The sequence below is a fragment of the Paralichthys olivaceus genome, chromosome 11 (assembly GCF_024713975.1).
Source record: "Paralichthys olivaceus isolate ysfri-2021 chromosome 11, ASM2471397v2, whole genome shotgun sequence".
NCBI classification, from domain to species: Eukaryota; Metazoa; Chordata; class Actinopteri; order Pleuronectiformes; family Paralichthyidae; genus Paralichthys; species Paralichthys olivaceus.
Genome location: NC_091103.1, coordinates 18170356 through 18190862, shown reverse-complemented (window position 1 = coordinate 18190862; position 20507 = coordinate 18170356). Strand labels below are relative to the sequence as shown.

The window sequence follows — 20507 nt, the reverse complement described above, 5'->3', positions numbered from 1 at the left end:
ACAGAGGTGTAAACATAACCTCATTGAGATAGAGACAATAACTAAAAGAGGCTTTGATTTTGAAGGTTTGGTGCGTATATCGTGTGAGGTGCGTGTTAATCTATTGAATCTATAGAAATAGGAAAAACAAAAATAACATAAATCCATCCATAAATCACCAAACCTAAATAAAATAGAGTGGTTCAATTAAAATCCAAGCATCCGGGTTTATTTGTCCAGATTTAATCTTGAAGTAGCTGTGCAGTGAATTAAGGAGGAATCGTATTAGTGCTATGTTTAAATAATCAATATTTCTTTGAAATTCAAGTGAGGATTTAGAATTATTCATCATCGTGGCAACTATAGGCAAAATGATGGCCTAATATTTGGCCTATATTTTAATGACAAATATAATATAAATAATATTTCATCCAATCTTATGGAAGAGAAATAGGATGTTACATTGTCCAAAAGGTGGTAATAACAATTTTCAGCTTTAAAGTTATTCATTGGATTATATTTCATTTAGCTGACGTTTTTATCCAAAGCGACTTACAATAAGAAAAATCTTCAGTTTTGATTTATTTTAATTAATCTTATTTCTATTGTAATTCTGAATTTGAATGGAATGAGCATGTCTCCCAACATTCCACTCCGGGATCCACTCCAGGCTTTGTCAGACTCTTTGGCCCCACACCAGCAGCAGTCATTTGAAAAGCCTCTGTGCTTGTAGTGGTGGTGGCTACTTGTACTTGCCCACACCATTGAAGTTGTTGGTCCCTTTGCTCTCTGACACCAAACCACTGGGACTATTTTACACTTTACTCTACTTCTACTTTTACTCATCTGCACTCTGTATCATGGAGTTTCAGAGTGTGAAGGAAAACTGTTGTGGTCAGAGTGGGAAGATCCTGTGAGGAGGCTGACAACGTGGTTTCACTATCTGAGACTGAAGGCACAGAAGTAAGTGAGTTCATCATCAGATATTTGAATGATAGACAGTAGCTTTAAAGTTTTTAATACATCTAATGAAGTACTTTTGTTGACTTGTCTGCACACAGTCAGCTGTCACTTTAAATGCACTGTTGGTAGGTCACTGTGTACAGTATCCATGCATGTGTGCCCTTGTTAAACCTGTGTGCCTGGACACCCAGGCTCAGGAATACAACCATACAGGATGTGTCACTTCTTATCTTGATTGCACCACTTCATGCATCAATTCCCATGGTTTTATTTATTCCACAATACCCCTGAGCTGATGTGATCACTCATTTGTTCTTGTCAAGCACTTTTTTGGGGGGGCTCATTTGCTTCCAGAGTTGATTATACGTTAGTGTGATTGAAATAAAAACTAAATAATTTCATTCTGCGTGAAGCTCACTCCTTTACCCCGGTGTTTTTTTCAACAGTAGAGATCTGCAGCAGGGCAGCATAACAAAGGCCTTTATTACACTCAGCCGGTTGCCATCCCAGAGAGAAAGAGCTGGGGGCACTCCCCCATCACAGAGCAGAGGGTCCTTGGGGGATTTTTTTTGATTTGATTTGAGTGGGTTGTGTGTAGTAGGCCAGGGTGTGAAAGACAAAGAGATTTAAAGAGACAGAAAGCTGGTGTGTACACTCACTGAGATGCATCCCAAAGTAATCCATGCCTGCTGCCATGTGATAAACCTCAGTGTGTGTTGTCGACACCAAACATATGGAGCATCTTTGTCAGTTTGTCTGAAATTGAAACAGGCACCTTGGCCCTCACGTGCAAATGCATCCACTTTTAAATCTGCAGTTTACTTGTGTTTCTCAGCCATTTGTTTTATCTGCTGTCACAATAAAGAGTCACTGGGGGGGCTGTTCCATCACACACCCACATGCACTGTAGATGCTGTGTGTGTGTGTGTGTGTGTGTGTGTGTGCGAAGGAATGCATCAGCTGTAAAGTGACTCCCTTGTTATTATGTGACTTGGAGTATTGTGAGCAGTGTATCAGCTTGCTGGTGTAGGTTTGTCAGAGTGGAAACACGACTCTTTGTGGGTGCTGTGATCTCTCATGAATAATTGAAGTTGCTTGTTGGAAAGAAAGGGAGGACAGAGGAGGAACAGTCTGGGATTGAATGAACCAAACTGTGAAAGCATATATGAAGGAACAAGACCGAAATATAAAAGCAGAGAATGGCTTTCTTTCTTGCACAATATTCGATGAATGAACAAGCTGTCGCTAAAATGTACGGTTTCCCAAAGGATAGGAAACGTATTTCAGTGTCTTGGTCAAGTGTTCATAACTTTTTACGCAACTTCTCTCACTCCTGCAGAGAACGAACAGCTACCTCTTGTCCACGAGGACACTGATAAGAACATGCAGGGAGTTGAGTCTAAAAACTTTAGAGAGTAAAAGTAAAGGATAGGAACAGGAGGGAGAGTCAGGGGGAGTCTCTGCTTGAAATAGATCTGAGGGTTTGACTTATGACTTTATACTCATCCCTCAATTCCATGGTAAAGCGAGACGACTCTTCCACACACGTTTTACCTCACACACGTGCATGGACAAAAGTTAAATTAAGATTTAGCCCCTGAAGTGAAAAAAAAAAACATGGCATATATTTCACACGCTGGAGTCAGAGACAGAAAAATGTACAAAGGTCTGACCATTGTTTACAGTGTGCAACACTAAAGTACTTTTATTATTCTGCTCAGTAAGACTGTGTTTCACTTTCAAACATCATTATATCAGTATATCACAGCCTTACATATTGACTCTGACCCCTTTTTTTCTACAACCCCATAAATTATCTGTCAACATGCTCAGATAATGTCACTGTCCATCCTGCGCCTGTGTAACCCAACGTTGACCCTTCACTAACCTCACTGCCTCAAGCTCCACTCTGTCTCCTTATCAGGTCAAAAGCTCACTCAAACAGGACTGTTTGAATGTTTTAACTTGGGTGAAATGACGATCAGACCATCCATGAGCTGATCATTAGAAAATCAATTAATGTAATGAAATTAATCAAATAAAAGGGAAATTTTGAATTAATTGTCTGGCTCCATCTTTTATATAATAATTAATTTAAATCCTTTGGGATTTGAACACACCGTCAGACAAAACAAACACTTTGGACTTTAATTTGGGATCTGGGAAATGGTGCTCTGCATTTTTTATTTTCAGATTCTATGTAGACAAAACAACCAATCAAGCAGAAATTCGGATCAATAATAAAATATCTAGATACATTTATTATATGTTTGTGTTCTCCGGCTTTCTCCCGTAGTCCCAAGACTGTTGGGTTGGGAAACTCGAAATTGTCCTTTTGCCAAATGTCGGCTGGGATTAGCTCCAGCTCCCCTCGCGACCCTCAGAAAGATAAGTGGTATAGAAAATGGATGTTGCTTTTACAGTCCACACTTTTGTTTATGGGTGAGTTAGGGAGCACTTGTTCTATACCGTGAAACCATCTGTCTAGCCATCAGCATACCAAGACTGTTTACTCTCTGCTCTGATAACTGCTTAACAGGCAATTACAAGCTACTCATTGACTCTCTAGAACAGCGAGGGGCTTTACAGGCTGAGTGCCATTAGAATCCCAAGCCTTCCCAATTGATTCCAGTGAAGAGAGTAACATACAATGTGTTGTGTATGAGCCTGCTCCACATTTTGTGAAGCAGTTCTATCCAAGTGCAATTACAGATTTAAGGAAGGTATCGTGGTTACAAGCATACACCACAGACTGTATAGAAAAGTGCACAACACTACTCCACTTCCTCCCACTATATGGAAATGAAGCCAAAATATCCCAGTCATGCCGTCTTGCGCATTTGAAGTTTGCACAGTGGATGGAGTCAGTGGTCGTCAGGTTTCGCCGGTACACACACAACTGGTCTTTAACAACTTCAAACCAAACTCACCAGAGAATTAAGCACCTGGATAAACATAATTGTGATAAGAACTACTGGAAATGACGGAAACTGACAGAAAATCTTTGAGAAAAATGTATTTAACTTGTACTTTGAGTTTTAGTTGGACCCATGTCCCATCTATTAACATGGAGGAGGAGGAATTTGTGACTGATGCTTCATTTAGCCACCAGGTGGTGATTGAGAGGCTTTGGCATCACTATTGACAAGCTGATGTTGTCCTTCTTTATATACAGTCTGTGGTATACACACAGCGATATACATACACACTAACACAGACATGAAATATCTATATATATTCAGACAATAAAGTCTTGAAGTCTTATTCAACATGTCATAAAAATCACTACAGTCATGGTAACTATACTGTGATCGACCTGAAACCAGTAAGACACATTATTCAGATGTCTTTATTATTTCCATGGCTGATAATCACCCATCTGGTCACATCAAATAAAATAGAGCAGCCATTGTGTGTCTCATTATTCATGTCCAAGAAGAGTGCTCTCTGGCATGTGTCAGTATGGAGTGACAGATGCTGCTCTGATTGTCTGCAGGTCCTGAGCAGGCCTTTGTCAGAGATGCTTTCATGGCACGATACATGGTCATTTTATTATAGTTTAACAGTTTATTATCAATTGTGTCTTATGGTCATAGGTTTGTCCATCGTCTTTATCAGTAATGACGCCTGCTTAAAAAGTTTGTCTTGGATGTTTGTTTAGTTAGACTGTGGGGCATCAGCAACAATGTACATGGCTATAATACTACAGACTTTTAATGGAGCTTGCATACCTGCATTATAAACACAATTACTAACACATTATAAACACTTTAAACACTTAAACCAGAGTTGTTAATTGTGTTGTGTTGCTATTAGCTTACAAGTAAATACTCCACAATGACACACAACCCTGAACAAGCACATACATATCATTCGTTTTTATCACTCAATAAACTAGCACAATCTCCTATAATTATAAAAAAACAACAGAAATCCTTTAACTAGAGCAAAATGTGACTTATCTGTAGCTGAACTGAATCCTTTAAACTCCGACAAGATACAGATCTTATCACACAGGTTGTAAACAAGAGGTAAAGCCTGTTAGTAAAATCGAAAGTGACAGCACTTAAACTATTGTTCAAGGATAGGAAAGTTTGCAAGGAGGTTAAGATTCATACATATAATAAAGTGTTCTTCATTTTATAATAATATATAATATAATAATATGTAATATAAAAGTGCCTTCTTTAAATTGTAGGTGTATTATACTGGAATGTGTAGTCCTGGAAAATAGTCCTGCAAAGCTTTCTGAAGTCATTATTTCTTCTAAAACATATGCCTGCACTGCACAGACATCTTGGATCTATATAATGATATTCTTAGCTATAGCAGATGAAATATGCGTGTACGACACATTTCAAGATGCAGGACAGAGAGGGAAAGTGGAAACACTAAATCGCTGCGATTACATTTTTCATATTGTTTCACTTGAGCGTGATTTGAATATCTACCACAACTTTGGGGCATCCTCGGCCTACTTCTTGTCGCCCTGAGACAGTGTGGCTCATCAGGCAGTTTGGCGGTGCGACAAAATTTGTTTTTAAGCTGCGCTCTCTTCCAGCCGCCTGACAGGAAGACACAGACTTTATTCCCTGGAGGTTTGGCCACTCCTGCAGAGAGAAGGCTACTAGTGTTACACGCAGTCGGAGTCAGAGTAGCGCTACTAACCTGCACAACATGAACATGGCAGACACACAAAAACAAATCACCAATGTACTGACAGACACAACTCAATTTGATAACATGGGGGTAATAGTTTTTGGCTATAATTGATCAATAAAACACTAGTGTGCAAATAGTTGCACAACAACAATTTGCAAGGGGTTGTTTCTTTATAAAAATCTGAAGTTATTTTTTTGACAGTGCCATAAAACTACTTATTACAAACAAAAAAGTAAATTCAGATTCACCAACCCTAAGATTGTGTTATTTTTCTGCCTGCCTCTGCTGACCGTCACATTCTGGGATCTTTTTGTCATTTGACTTCAGTGTTTATGGCAGATTCCTGTAATTTAGCTGTATCACAACCTGATGTTCCAAAGCTGCACTAACAATGCCCCCAGTCATCCACCTCTGCTCGGCTCCTATCTCTAATTTGGACTCTGTTATGAAATCAAACAGTAATTTAGAAACATCATTCTATAATTAAACTGTATAAGCCACAAGGGACTGTGCTCTACAGTGAGTTCAGAGCAGCTCTGAGGCCTCGAGGGCCGGAGGTGAAGCTGAGTTTAATGACTGTGAAGAAAAGCCTTATGTATGGTTTTAGAGGTTCAAACCCTTCCCCACCACAAATGTTTGACTCTAAAGCAGAAATTATGATATACGGTAAATTGTGTTTTGCTCTCAACCGAAGCATCAGATTGAACTCAGAGCCTGAGCTGAAATATCCATCCTTACAGCCAAACTTAGTTTTCAACGCTTTGCAGGATATTTTTTATAAATGCTTTATTTTTTGGGAAACTTAACTTCATTCACCAACTTAGTTCTCCATCCTGAACATCCCCACCCTCTTATAGGACCAAAATAATCATCTCCTGAACTAGTTCCCCAATTATGACAAATACACTGGACCTTCTTCCTCATGCTTACAATAATGAACAGGCAGTTAATGATTTGAGCAGGTTTAGGCACAAACTTGGTTAAGTTTAGGAACAAGATTGTGGTTGAGACTAATTCCCATATATTACGGGATATTTTTTGTCATGGTCGTAACAATAAAAATAAAAAAACTTTTATTCTGGAGATTGTTGAACAGTCACGGATACTCCTATGTGGTTTTTTGGCCTGTTCATCCTCCACTTCACATGAACCTTGCCGATCATACCTGACTTCCTCCTTTGCTCCAGGTAATAATTACTATGGCTGCTAGAGGTCACCCAGCAATAAAATGTAACTATGGGTTGTAATAAGGTGCAGCACAAACGACCTGTGAGGTCTTTTTTTTTTTTTACATGAGGTCAGTCTCCTAGAGGGCTGCGGCTCGGATGGTAGAGCCGGATGTCCAACATTCTTTAGGTTGGACGTTTGATCCCAGGCTCCTCGTGTCTACATGTTAAAGTGTCTTTGGGCAAGACGCTGAACTGACACAAATCGTCTTGCATGGCACCTCCATGGCCCTCAAAAGACTAAATTGTGAAGTACTTTGTAGGTGGTAAAAAAAAAGAATATTTCTTATGTTATCTGAATCTGAGATAAATTCCTTCTGTATCATGAACCCTGATTCGTCATGAGACGGGTGACATGTTAACAGATCATGGGCTGTCATAGGCACCACACACATCACAGGCTCCTGTGTTATATAGTGAGGTGGTGCTGGGGTCACAACGAAGTGCTCACACCTCAAAGGTACTTGACCCATGAGCTCGACGGGTTCCAGCAGACAGTCACCTCTCCTCACATTAGCCGGCACCAGACACCAATAACTGTCCCAGAGGCTCCGAGCCTGTCCAGATCTATACATCTCCTCTGCATGTGTGTGTGTGTGTGTGTGTGAGTGTGTGTGTGTGTGTGTGTGTGTGTGTGGTGTGTGTGTGTGTGTGTGTGTGTGTCTGTGTGTGTGAGACATGGAGAGAGAGAGAGTGTTTGTAGTTGGGAGAAGTAAATCACACAGAGACCGACAAGCAACAGGTGGGGAAACACTAGACGGGGAAACTGGCTGTCAGGGAGGCAGGAATGAAAAGTGATCAGGAGGAAGTGGTGGAAAATTGGGAATCCGGGAATAATGGTGAGGAGAATCAGAGAAGATAAATGGGAAACACATGTTGTAGAGGAAAAGCTGAAGAAATTGAAAGAGGACAAATAGGTTGACAAAGACCAGTGGCTGGATAGATGGGACCAGACAGGAAAGAGAAGGATCAGAGAGGGTTTCCATGGTAGAGACTAATGGTCACTTTCATTCATTTAATTCAGTTAGAGGCAGAATTTTGATCTTGTATTACAGGTCCAAAATATACAAATACATGTAAATGAATATCAGGGAGACTAAAGTCACAATCATGGAAGTTTGTAACTTAAAATTCCCCTTGACTTTAACTTTTTTAAGTAACTCTTAAAATATGTCTTGCATTACTCATCTAGCAAAATGTGTACAAAAAATCTCTAAGTGTAATTGTTAATCAGTCCTGAGATATTGTCTCCAAACATTTTGAAATTAAAGTCAATGGTGAGAAATTGTTTTCCATTAGTAACACTTCATATTTCCAAGTTTAACTAAATGACGGACATATATGTATATATATATATATATATATTAATTCTCTCTATATAATTCTCTCCTCTTTCTTGGGTCCAGCTATTTGCCATCCACCTTTCACCATGAGCTCCTGGGTGGTGAACAGAAAAGGAGAGCCTCAATACCGCCGGCACTTCCTCACAGACAACAGCATCTTCCAGGGTAAGAGTCTCACACACACACACACAAATGATACTGTATATAGGACAGAAGATAATGCTGCATGGTCGCATACAGATAACTGTATGTCATAGAAATGAACAGTAGAGGGAGCCTCATCTCCACTCGGGTTCCTGATGGCAAACAGCACGACCAAGCTACAGTGTTGTGACATCAATTATTGGCAGGCTGCATAACACGACATGTATCGCTATTCATACACAATACAGTGGAGCCAAAAATGTACAAGATAAAAAAGACAAACACCTCTTTTCTTTTTCTGTCTTTCCACCATGGAAACATCGGTGTGTGTGTTCTTCTGCTTGTGAGTTTACATAAATGTATGTACCCTGGCACATAATGCGTCTTTATACCTGTTTATGCCTGTGAGTTGTATCAAATTCACTATTTGATAAAATGAAGCAAATTCCACATTTTACCTTTTCATCCTCCTTAAAGCTGAATTCAGATAGTTTGTTCCAGCATCATATGGATCTTGGTTTATGGGTTTGGAGGTGGTGAGGCTGCACACTGACAAATCATTGATGGAGCTACCTGCCTCTGTGGCTGTCACACCTACAGCACACAGACCACTTAAAGCAACAACCTCACTAACTACAGCCCGATCCCACATCCCACCCCTGCAGCAGCTTGACTGATTCAGCCCTCTTCTGTGGATGATGGATTGACCCGATTGATGCAGAGAGTAAACACAAAAGTGTGTCTGTTTCCCCTTCTGTCATTCTTAGAAATATGGATATTGTTCCATTCCAGGGATTTCACCCATTTCCACCTTTTCTAAATGCATTTTCAAGCTAAAATGTTCTTTTCTTCCACAGTCCATGGTCAATTAATATAATTTAAGTGGTGATTGTGAAGATTTCAGTTGAGTCAGACAATAAAGGGCCCTTTCCCATTATTCAGATCTGATTTTATGCTGCATGAGTCTGCAAATTAGTTGCTTTACAGCAAAGAAAAGTGAAAGTAGTTGGTTACCTCACTGAGAAGTTGGAGGTGTGGAGCCTGTCGCCTGCAGCTTTGTATCTCACAGCTCACTGTGGCTGCTCTTTCCTGTCCATAATGGAGTATTTAAAAAATGATCCACTGTCCAAAAAGAAAGGCCAACTAGAATAGCACTCAGTAGAGCACATAACCACACCTGCAGTCCCCTTAAATTCAATAAGGTGCTAAACTGCTGCTAAACCAGATTATTTTCATGTTAATCCATGAACGTTAAATGTTACCCCTGATTCGTACAACATTTTCTCAGTGACCCATACCTCATCCTTCCACCAAGTTTCGTGATATTCCGTCTAATAGTTTTTGTGTAGTTCTATTAGATAACAAACAAACAACCTCTGATGAAAACATAACCTCCTTGATCTAGGAAAGTATAAAGCATGCATGAATGATAGCATTAAGTGCAAAGCTCCCTGACGAACACATTGTGTTTCTTATGATAATTTCATAATAAAAGTCAACTCCTGTTTAGCCACTTGAATGTTTTTAATGTTAAGCTACCGGAGGAAGAAATTTCCAATTTATATTTACAGCAACTTAATGCAGCAGTTTTCCCAGAATGTTTTATCTTTAGCAGAAAAAGACAACAGAGCAAAGACAAAAAAACGGCTGTGGGTCTGACTCAGTTCAAAACGGTTTTACTGCAGATTTTCGGTGATAACGACATACACAGTCTTGGTTCAGTTACTGCAGTACATGGGAACTAAATCTCATCACAAAAGAAAGTAAAATATAGAAACAGACACACAACAAAACAACAAATCAAAATACATATGACAGAGAAGAGAAAGATGTTACAGCAAATACAGGCTCCTGTAAATCATTGGATTAAATCGTGAATGTTGTGTAGCAGAAGTTGTTGCTCTAATGTGATGGGGGATCTCATTGCAGATTATTGTGTTTGAAAAAAACGTATCTCTGACCACATTATGTAATTAAGATGGGACTGGAAGAAGTGCAAATGCTGTTGGGGTAGTGATGCATTCTTTGTTGTGTTTTTGCTGTAAAGCATTAGTGCTGGGTGTGTGTTATTGTTTGGGATCTGAAGAAGAAATTGAAGGCTAAATTATTTGGATAGCTGCAGTGGTCACTGCAGGAGGGAAGTTTGTTATGAATCTTATGAGCTCTGTTGTATAGACTTGATATTGGTTTATTGATTTCTTGCATAGTGAAGGAGCCAAAAGGAAGACTGTAAGAAACTGTTGAGAGAATGAACATGCAAGTGAAACAGTGAGTAAGATATGATCTCCTGCTACATTTAAAGTTTATAACACTACAATATATAAATATTGCAATACTTTCATTACTAGGTCATAAGCTCAATCACCAATTACCTCATTTGGCAATTAATTGCAACTGAACAGACATTTATTACTAAAAATCTCTGAGATCACCACTTTCAAATGAAAAGCCAATTTATTTTCTCATGAAAATACATTTTCATGAAGTTCCATTAAAGTGAGCTCACAGATCTACCCCCTCTCATCCATTTCTAATGAGATAACATATTCTGATACTAATCTAGATCCTACTGTTGTTATGCTCGAGCTGTCGGAAGTTTTTTTTCAAAAGGATAAAGGGAAGAAGAACAAATTGATCTGTTTCTGATTTTCTGATCTCTGCCTGTCCGTTCCTTCACCTCTTCGACAGTTTGTCCTTTCTTGTCAGTCAGAACCATTTTGAAAACACAAGCCCCCTCAATTCGATTATTTTCCACATGGCTTTGCTCCACTCTGCCTCTCTCCTTTCCTCCTGTTGTTTCCAGGATTTTTTTTCCTCCTGTTGTTTCTAGTTTCTCTCCTCTTTTTTCCTCCAGTTGTTTCCAGTCTTTTGTGAATGACCGAGTGGCTGATGGTTGTTATTTGGCCAAGGGTCTGTGTCTGTGATCAGGCAGGTGTGGATGAAGAGAGATTTGCACTTAAATTAAAGTGAGCATTCACTGGAAGGCCTCGGGCACACACACACACACTCACACACACACACACACACACACACACACACACACACACACACACACACACACACACACACACACACACACACACACACACACACACGCACACATACTGGTGTTCAGACATGTATTTTTGCTTCTCCAGACAGCACTAATCGATTTGGTAACCTCTGCCTCCCAGTGTTTGAACACAACTGCGTGTGCATGAGTTAATGTGTTTGTGTTTGTGTGCATGTGTGCGTACGTGCGTGCTTGGCCACTCCATAATTGTCTCCAGCAAATTAAATGACTTTAATGTGGACCAATGATCATGCGTAATCTGCGAGCGTCGGCCTAACCAAACTTTCATTAAGGGAGTGACTCAATTAGGACAGAACATAATTTATAAGAAAAAAACCCTATAGAGTATTATATAACTTTCTTCTCTTATGAAAATGTGTGAGGCTATGAATACCGAGGGATGCACACACGGAGAGAGGGAGAGACCGAGAGCGTAAAGTGGGTCATAGAAGAAGGCATCCCTGCGCAATGATGCTTTTCCTCTTCCTCAGGATATACTCAGATGAACAGCAGTCCAAAATCAGACACACATACAAATGTGACACATGCTCAGTTTGCTGGGGAATCCAGACCGTCGCCAGATCGAATCCAAACAGCTCCACCAGACTGTCGGGTAAAAGCTGGTAAAATATCCAAATGGCCAACTCTGCGGGCTAAGCCACCGCTCTGCGCGCTGTCATCCACCCTCGCTCATTTTCCCCCGCCGGTCTTAAGCTCTTGCTTATTAACAACCACTCTCCCTCGGTCCACCGAGCGTGAGAGAAATCAGCTTATAGTTTCCCCACATGTGTTGCGTCTGGTGAGAGGGCTGTGCGCGTCCAGGCTGTGGATGTGAGGGGTCTTGGTGAATTTTTGAATCCACTCCGCAGACTGCACTGTCAGGGAGGCAGGTGTCGAGGAGCAGTTTGTCTCAGCGTTAGTTTTTTTGGACATAAGAAAAGTGACACTTGAGGACGATGGTGCGCTTCGTTTGAACGTCCACTCATCATGGAGAAATGGACTATCCGGGCTTGTTTTGATGGCATTTGAACCGCTACAGAAAAAATGATGTCTAAAGCGCATGGATGGATCGTGTGAGGCCAACAGTTCAGGTCTTAAATGGCAGAACTTGAAGTTTGCAGGAATCTCAGTTTGGAGAAGGGTAAGTGAACGTTTTCAAGCTCCTGCTCTTTTCATTATTTCATTTCATTTGTCTCGTCTGGAGAGGAATATTCTGTGTGGTGCACACATTCCTGTGGATGCCAACACGAGCCTTTCATACAAGGCTCAAGCTCATGCGTAATTTTCCCTTTGCGCTTATTGTTGTGGAGAAATTGAATCACCCACGCTGCTGAAAGCACTTCAGAAATGAATCTTAATGGAGGGTTGTCGAATTGCATTAGCAATTCTATCAGCAATAATCACTGTTTATTGAAAAAATGGGCACAAAACATCAGGATTATTATAACATACATGTGGATTTTTATCTGGATGACATATTTTGTCTGTTTTTATAAGAGTTTTTCATGATGAGCAGCGAGAAACCTGGTGCTGAAAAAGCCCCTTTGTACTGGTCACCAGGGGGTAGAGGAGCCTACTAATTTGTTGATTTAACCTCAGTCCTTGTAACACATGTGGATTTGGCACATCCTGGAAAATCCTGCATCTTCTGCAGTGTTCTGGGAAACCTAACCATCCCTGAGCTGTTTATGGGTTTTGTCACTGCAGCGGCTTGGTGAGAGGATGCCTGAGAGCCTGACAGAGTGAATAGCAATGCCACATGCCACAGTTCAGTAAGAGAGGTGAACTGGATTGTTGTTGGCATCAGCAGGAATGAGAGATTCTTGATCCCAGGCAGGAGGGGTTGAGCACCACACAATGTGACAGAGCTATGGGTCTAGCTTTGATGGCAGAATTGAAGCCCTGGCTGTCCCTGGGCTAATAGAGCAAGCCCCTTTGCTCTGTGCCGTACGCTGTCAAAAAACATGGTGCATCCCTGGAACTTGAAAAGCAGGATGTGTCAAGCTGTCAGTCTTCACCCCTGCAGCGCCTGGGTTTGTGTGTTTCATTCTCTGAGAGCGTTCGGATGCAAGGAGGGCCCCTGAAAGCCTCAACGGACAACAGGGCTACCTCTTTATTCATTGTGTCAACACTTGTGCTCAGATAGGTTTGCATGGCACCTGGAGCCCTCACTGAGAGAGAAAGCGAGAGGGAATGTTGGAGAGAGTAAGGTTTGGAGGAGTATGCATGGCTGCTAATCTCCTCCACATGGAGGAAATGGCTTTTCCATGTAAAATGCCTTTTTCCACATGTCTCTCTCTCCTGTATTGATGATGATGAATCCCAGCACGCTTCCTCTGTCTTATAACCCCCCCGTCTCTGCCGTCTCCTTTCTGTTGCTCTAGGGCAGAGAAACAGTGAACAGACAACAGATGAGAGAACACATTTTTATCCTCTAAGCTGTTTTTTTATACACCATTTCTTATTATTTTCGATTTCCTCTCCTCAGGGCTTTGTTTAAAACCACAAAACTGTAGTGACCGAAATGTGTCTGTTGCTCCCAGTATTGAAAACTGTCAAGTGTCAATAGCTGGTGTTGAATATCTGATCAGAAAGTTCCTGATTTACATCAAAATGTTTGCCCATTTTTTTTGAAGAAAAAATCTGTCTGAAGAAAAATCTGTCTAATCTATTATTATTCTGCCCACTTGCTCCAGAGACGCCAACATTTGCATTTACATAGAATTTCACCAAAGACAAATTACTGTATGTGCTTGCATGTTGACTTAGCTACCAGTCCATCACATTAGTTCTTGCGTTAAGCATGAAGGATGAGAGTTTTAACATCAGCTTATAAAACCTTTTGGTTTTATAAACTGCCGTTATTACAAAGCTGCTGCTTGGTAATGTGCAAGCCTATTTAGCACAATGTTCACCTGCACCTATGCAAATTATCCATAACTCTTGCCTTTTATTTTATTTCTCTCCATCCACTGGTGATAAGGTATTCCCAGAAGCTCAATCCACTGGACTTTAGACAGTGGACTGAGCTGACTTGCAAGCAGCACCACCCCTAGTTTATACATCATACCTGACGTATAATTAGGCTTTGAAATCACTTGTTTATGTTCTCAAATCTCGTCTTTTTGAGTCGAAATCCATCCTTTGTCGTCTTTAAGATATTTATATTTCTGTGTTTGTTAGAAATTTAATCCACAAAGCCACTAACTGAATTCTCACATGGGTTTCCTCTGATATTTTCCAGATATTTTACCAGGGGGCAGGCAGGAAAAGTTCTGGAAAATATTTGTTGCAACTGACTTGGACATTTGAAAATGTCAAGAAAACGTCTGGAGTTCAGTGCATGTCGGGATGCAGCTAGCTTTATTGACATAGTTATCACTTACAAGTCTCCCATGTCGTGAAATGAAGCGTTGCTCTGGCAGTCGCAGTTTACGGCTTCCCTCTCACATTTCCTTTGAAGCAGCTGAGATCAGCCAGTTTGCATGGCAGTCTGATTCTGTTGCCAAAGATACTGTATCTCCATCTACTCACAGTCATCCGGCATGGGAGGATGAAAGAAGAAGCTTGAACATTGCAGGAGCAGTCAACATCAACAAATACAGAAATTTACACATAAGCCCACACACACACTCTTTCTACAGTTCCCCCCCTTTGATGTTGCAGCTGAACTCCTACACTCGGGGAGCCTCCTTTAGCATCTTCGCTGAATATGAATTATCATGCTGTAGTTGTCGTGTGTTTATTTCTATTCCGGGGCCGCTCCACACTCTGCATCCCTGGGGGACCCGTGAACCCATTTGTAGCACCGGTGACTCGAGTGCTGCCTTGAGCGCTCTTAATTAGTCGAAGATAAGAGTGTGTTTTTCCCTCTTTTCGCTCATCATTTCCCAGTGTTTCCCCAATCTTTTATGTCGCTAATAAGTTGGTATACCGAAATATTTTTGGACTTCCTCCACATGTTTTTGTGTAATTAGTTTGCTTTAAAAGGTGTTTCTATTTGAGTTCAATCCCCTTTGGTGCCAGTTGTGAAGACTGCTGTAGACGGTGAAGCGTTGGAGCTGTGAGGAAACGCCAACAATGATAATGTCAGTGTCACCAAGTTATGACCATTATAACAGATGATTGCCATTACACAGAAAACCTTAGAAAATAAAAATATGAATGAAAAAACCTTGAAATTTATTTTTTAAATCACTCAACACTGGTCAATTGGGTCTACCATAAAAAATCAGAAATTTCAAAGGTGGAAACCCCAAATCACGTTGTGTGGTTTAGTTCAGGATTTCTAGTTATAGTTCAGTGTTCCCCCCTAAACTAAGCGATAACCGCGCTGTAAGTGAACGCATCAGCATTCAGTGGCACTTTAGTACATGCTGCTGTAAGTGAACATATCACAGATCACACTGTGTGATATTCAGCATAGATTTATACAGATCCAGTCTTCAGTTCAGTTCTATATTGCTCATCTGCGCTGCTACTTTCAGTTCAGTGCAAACGTCTATACAAGCTCTGCACTTCAGGTTCATGGCTCAGCAGTCTAATATTTATGGTTCTCAGTTAACAGTGAGAAGCTCCACTGCTAAAAGCCACTGATCAGTTCACCTTGAAAATGTTTACATGAACCAAACACCCCCAGTAGAATTACTTATTTTTCTTACAAGCCTCCTATTGTGACATACTGTATATGGGCTATTGTCCAAAGAAGTTGACTGATGTGGCGTGAGGTTGTAGCACAAAAAGAATTCTCCAATTTGCATGGAGCGAGAGAATGTTAAAAGTTGGTTTATATGAACAATGATCCTTTATTAAACCTTTATCCCAGAGGAGACATGATTTCTTTTTTTAAATCAGTCATTTTAAACACTGATAAATAATGATGTCCATTGTTGAAAACATTGATATGTGTCATTCTGCAGGTCAATCGATTTTTCCTACTTCTATCATCATAGAAGTAGTCATTACTTCCAGAACCAAACCTGTAACTTGACCTGAGAGTGGACAGACACACAATCATGATAGGGCTGGGCGATATTATAAAATTGATATCAAGATAAAAATGATCATATCAGTGTCACGGTAAATATCACATGAATATGAAGTTTGCAGACTCATTTTTGGCTCCTGAGTGAAGTTTGTGGTTTTAAACTGTTCTTTATATGAAGAGAATGACAAACACTTTTTGACTCATATCAATTATCGATAATGTTTTATCGCCTAGTTTTCAGGTGCTTAATGAATATTCAAGAAATAGAAATTTAAGAAAGATACAAACGAAGGATCAATTTACTGTGTAAGAGTTTGGGGAAATATGCATATTTGCTTTTCTTGAGAAGTAAGTAAATGAGGTGATCAATACCACTGTTATGTCAGTTGGGTAAATGTAAAGCTACTGTTCGGCTTAGCTTAGCATATGGGGAAACAGTTTCCCGTGCAACAGTAATAAATCCATCTGCCAGTGGCTCTGAAGCCGGACCGGTTTTGATGATGACAGGAGATATTTTGCATGTATGCGTTGTTGCTCTGTGGCTGTGGGTGCCATCCATTGTGTGTGAAGTCTGCAGGTTATCTCTGCTCTCATGCAGGTTTCCTTTGTGTTTCTCTCTGATAACCCACATCAGGTAGATTAGAGACCGCAGCTGTCCCACAGGTATGAGTGTGAGCTTCTGTCTATCTGTGTTAGTCCTGACTGACAAAGGATCCAGGCTGTTTACCTGCTGCCCACCTAATGCATGCTGGGAAATGGCTCCAGGCCTCAGTGAAAAATAAATATAAATATAATTTTCTGTTATTTGTTCATTGCAGTCGTCACTTTGTCGGCGGCAGAGCGTTCAGCAGGTGATGGGGTTTTGACTTTGTCCAGGCTCAAGATTATGACTGATGAGAATGGTCCCCCCACGGTGCAGCCTGATTTCCCCACTCATTTATCCAGAAGTCATCACTGGTCACAGAGCTGTGCGCCTGACTAATTTAATTTCATAAGCTGTTGTGTGTCCTGAGATGAACAGTCAGACAGTGTGGAGAATGAATGACATAAATCAAAATTCAAGAATATATTTAAGAAGAAGATACAAAGGGTTAACTGTGTTCTACCATCATTAATTTACACTTCTCCTTCATGGTGTGTTCAGGTGCTAGGGATTGAAAAAGTTAACAAATTTATGTCTGGTAGAAAAGGGCTTGTTGTGTCATCGTTCCTGGAGTGGATGTTTAGACAATGTGACTCGTGAAAATTATTTTCTTAAGCTGACACAGATTTTGTGAACACAACCTATGGATCGTCTGCATGCCATGAATCCATCCATCCATCCACTATGGGTTTCCCATCAAAGTGAAATCCTATGTCCCAATTGGACTGAGTCAACTCGAAACTGTGAGATGGTCTGGCCTCTGGACGATTTGCGTCATCATCTTTTCCTGCCCTTACCATTGCATCGTTAGCTATTTTGAGTGGCTGCCCTTACTTCTACTCAGCCACCGGCATAGCTAGCTCATTAACTTTGTTTCTGGTGTGCAATGAATCCTGGGACAGGTTAACCTGAAAGGATTATCCCATTGGATCCTTAGATGCTCAGGAATGGAAGGATTTGAAAGAGCTTCACCCTGCCTCGCAAAGCCTAGTGTGAAATAGAACCATTTAGTACAAGATGGACAGATGTGCTGTTGGTGACTCTTCCTGAAGCACACACACACACACACACACACACACACACACACACACACACACACACACACACACACACACACACACACACACACACTCATTCCACATGACAACCCATTAAACGTTACTTTTGGTAGTGCATTATCATGAATGTTATGTCATCATTCTTATCCCCACAACCCACTGGCTGACCCTGTGACCCCCCAGCAGAGACACACATCTGTTGTACTCTCCTAGCCTGCTCTTCTTAATCACTCCATAAGCTACACCACAAACAATGCTATAGCCGTTTGATGCTGAATCTACATCCGTGAGTAGCATGTTGACCACACAGACAAACACAGCTGAGAAACCTGCAAACATCAGAGAAAGGTGGATGGGAAGAGCAGGAGGTGGGGGTGCAGAACCGATGACCAGGAGAAAGGTGGAAACGTGGGATTTCACAGAGAGAGAAAACTGTCAGATGAAGGAGCTGCCACAGATCAGAGCGCAGCACAGCTCAGAGGATGATTCGCTTGTTGTTTGGAGTGTGGAAGCTCACAGTCTGACGCAAATCCAGAGTGTCCGACAAGTCAGATCTGAGGAAAACCCAACGCATTTTGTCAGCCTATTGAGCCACAGGTGGAGCTGAATGTGCTGCATACCGGGGCTGAGCTGAGCTGGACTTATTTTATGTGGAGAAAATGGAGGAAATATGTTCTTCACTCTTTGGTCCAGGTGCTTTATCTGCTCACAAAGTGCGATCCACCTTTGTTCCTGGTCCTGCTGAGAAATACACCGTGTTAACTGTAGCGACTCTGCTGGCGCGTAACGTCTTCCACGTTGGTGGCACCGTGGCTGTGCCACAAAAATGCAGACTTACGCAAGTTGGTAAGTCAGTGTCTGTGTGTGTGTGTGTGTCTAGATACTATAGCTAAAAGTGCCTCACAGAAGGAAATACATCACATCTATCACATTTAAGTGATAATTTTTTTTTTACATCTGTTTTGCTAAAGTTTTCTGCAAAAACCTCTTGTCCTTATATGTTTTTTTTAATAATTTGTCTTCCACTGATCAAATGTGTGCATGAGGACAAACATATTGCATATTGAACATATCTCCTGCTGCTGCTATTTATAGCACAGGAAAAGAGCAGAAGCTCATGTTTATGTATCTGAATATCCCCAGGCTGATCCAATTGCTCACTTTCTGCGACCATAACTTTGAACCTGCAGAAAGCTTGTCTTAATGAGCTGTTGCTTATTACATGCAAGAGAAGATTTGTCTTGTTTGTCTGTTGATTTCTGTGTGTCTTTCCACTTGTCATAACCATAATCATGTGTAAATGTCATTCATTATGTCCTGTGGACACTCAGTGAACCACAGCCGAATAACATTTTCATTAAACTTCTGCACAAAAAACAAACCTGCGGGTCACGAGGGCTAAATAGGAGAAACAGAGCATTGTGTGAAAAATGAGGTTGCCTCCACTCCGTTCAGTTTTACTTTGGTTTGATTCCTGCGCTTGTTGTGTGGAACTGGCTGGGATAGTTATGGCGCTGGTGCCTTATGTCACATGAATAGTGCATGAAGGATCAGGCAGATGCTGTTGAATATAAATTCATGTAGCAATGAATAGATTAAGATAAGTCTTTGGACTGTGGTCTATTCCAGTCATCACCGCCTGACCGAATCTCACCAGAGATCTCATGCGGAGACTCATGAACTGAAATATCAGCTCTCACTAATTAAATCCTCATAGAAAAGAGGCAACAGGGATGGCCAAGGGGAATCTCATGTCATATTGAGATTTAAAATGTCAGTTAAAATTGAAAATGTTGAATGAAAACTGTCAATAATGATAATGTGATGCCAGGTGTTTTGTGTAATGTGTTTGCAGTCCTGGCCTAACCCTTATAGTATGGATCTAAGTGAGGTCGGGCTTTGTTCATCAGGTTATCACAGAGGCTTTTCTATTACCATCCACATTAAAATATGTTTGAATTAGAGCCGCTGTGGCAAGACAAAGCTTTGATCTGCTCTCTCTGCTCTGGGCCGACAGAGGTGATGATTTTTTACTTGTTGCCACTTGTATATGCACACAAGCACAAATGCACCTGAGGAAACGCACACACAGACGCCAAAAAGCAGTCAGATGTACAAAAAAATATGCTTCACATGTTTCTTTTTTACTCTTGTAGCTAGCTGAAAATCACATCTTATTACACTTGGGTGGACCTGTCGTCTGTGGGTGTCTTTGCAAGAAGAAATGGCAGGTGCGCAGGTGCCGTGGCCACAGACAGCAAAGCACGAAGATTGGTACCTGGGGATAACTTGCATATAAATGTCAGGTTAGCACCGAAAAGAAAAAACTGCACATTTTAATTCTTGTGCTCAGTTGGTCTGAGCAGTGGTCTTGTGGGAAAATAGGACAGGGTACGGGAGCTGAGATGTGAAGGGCACTCTTCATTTGCTTCAACCATCACTGGCCCTCT

The 20507-nt window shown here is 40.9% G+C and overlaps 1 protein-coding gene across 5 annotated transcripts in view; it reads left to right on the top strand.

Moving 5' to 3' along the window:
• The first annotated feature begins 704 nt into the window (after positions 1 to 704).
• Positions 705 to 20507, top strand: part of plch1 (phospholipase C, eta 1) — a 59259-nt gene continuing 39456 nt past the window's right edge. For 2 of the 5 annotated variants that reach the window (XM_069534427.1, XM_020088541.2), the window contains exon 1: positions 18324 to 18903. In XM_069534427.1, the coding sequence (XP_069390528.1) occupies positions 18717 to 18903 (187 nt within the window). In that variant the 5' untranslated portion in view covers positions 18324 to 18716. Of the gene's footprint in view, positions 943 to 8236; positions 8339 to 11856; positions 12511 to 18319; positions 18904 to 20507 lie in introns of those variants that run through there. The other 3 variants (XM_020088542.2, XM_020088543.2, XM_069534428.1) reach the window with 3 other exon arrangements.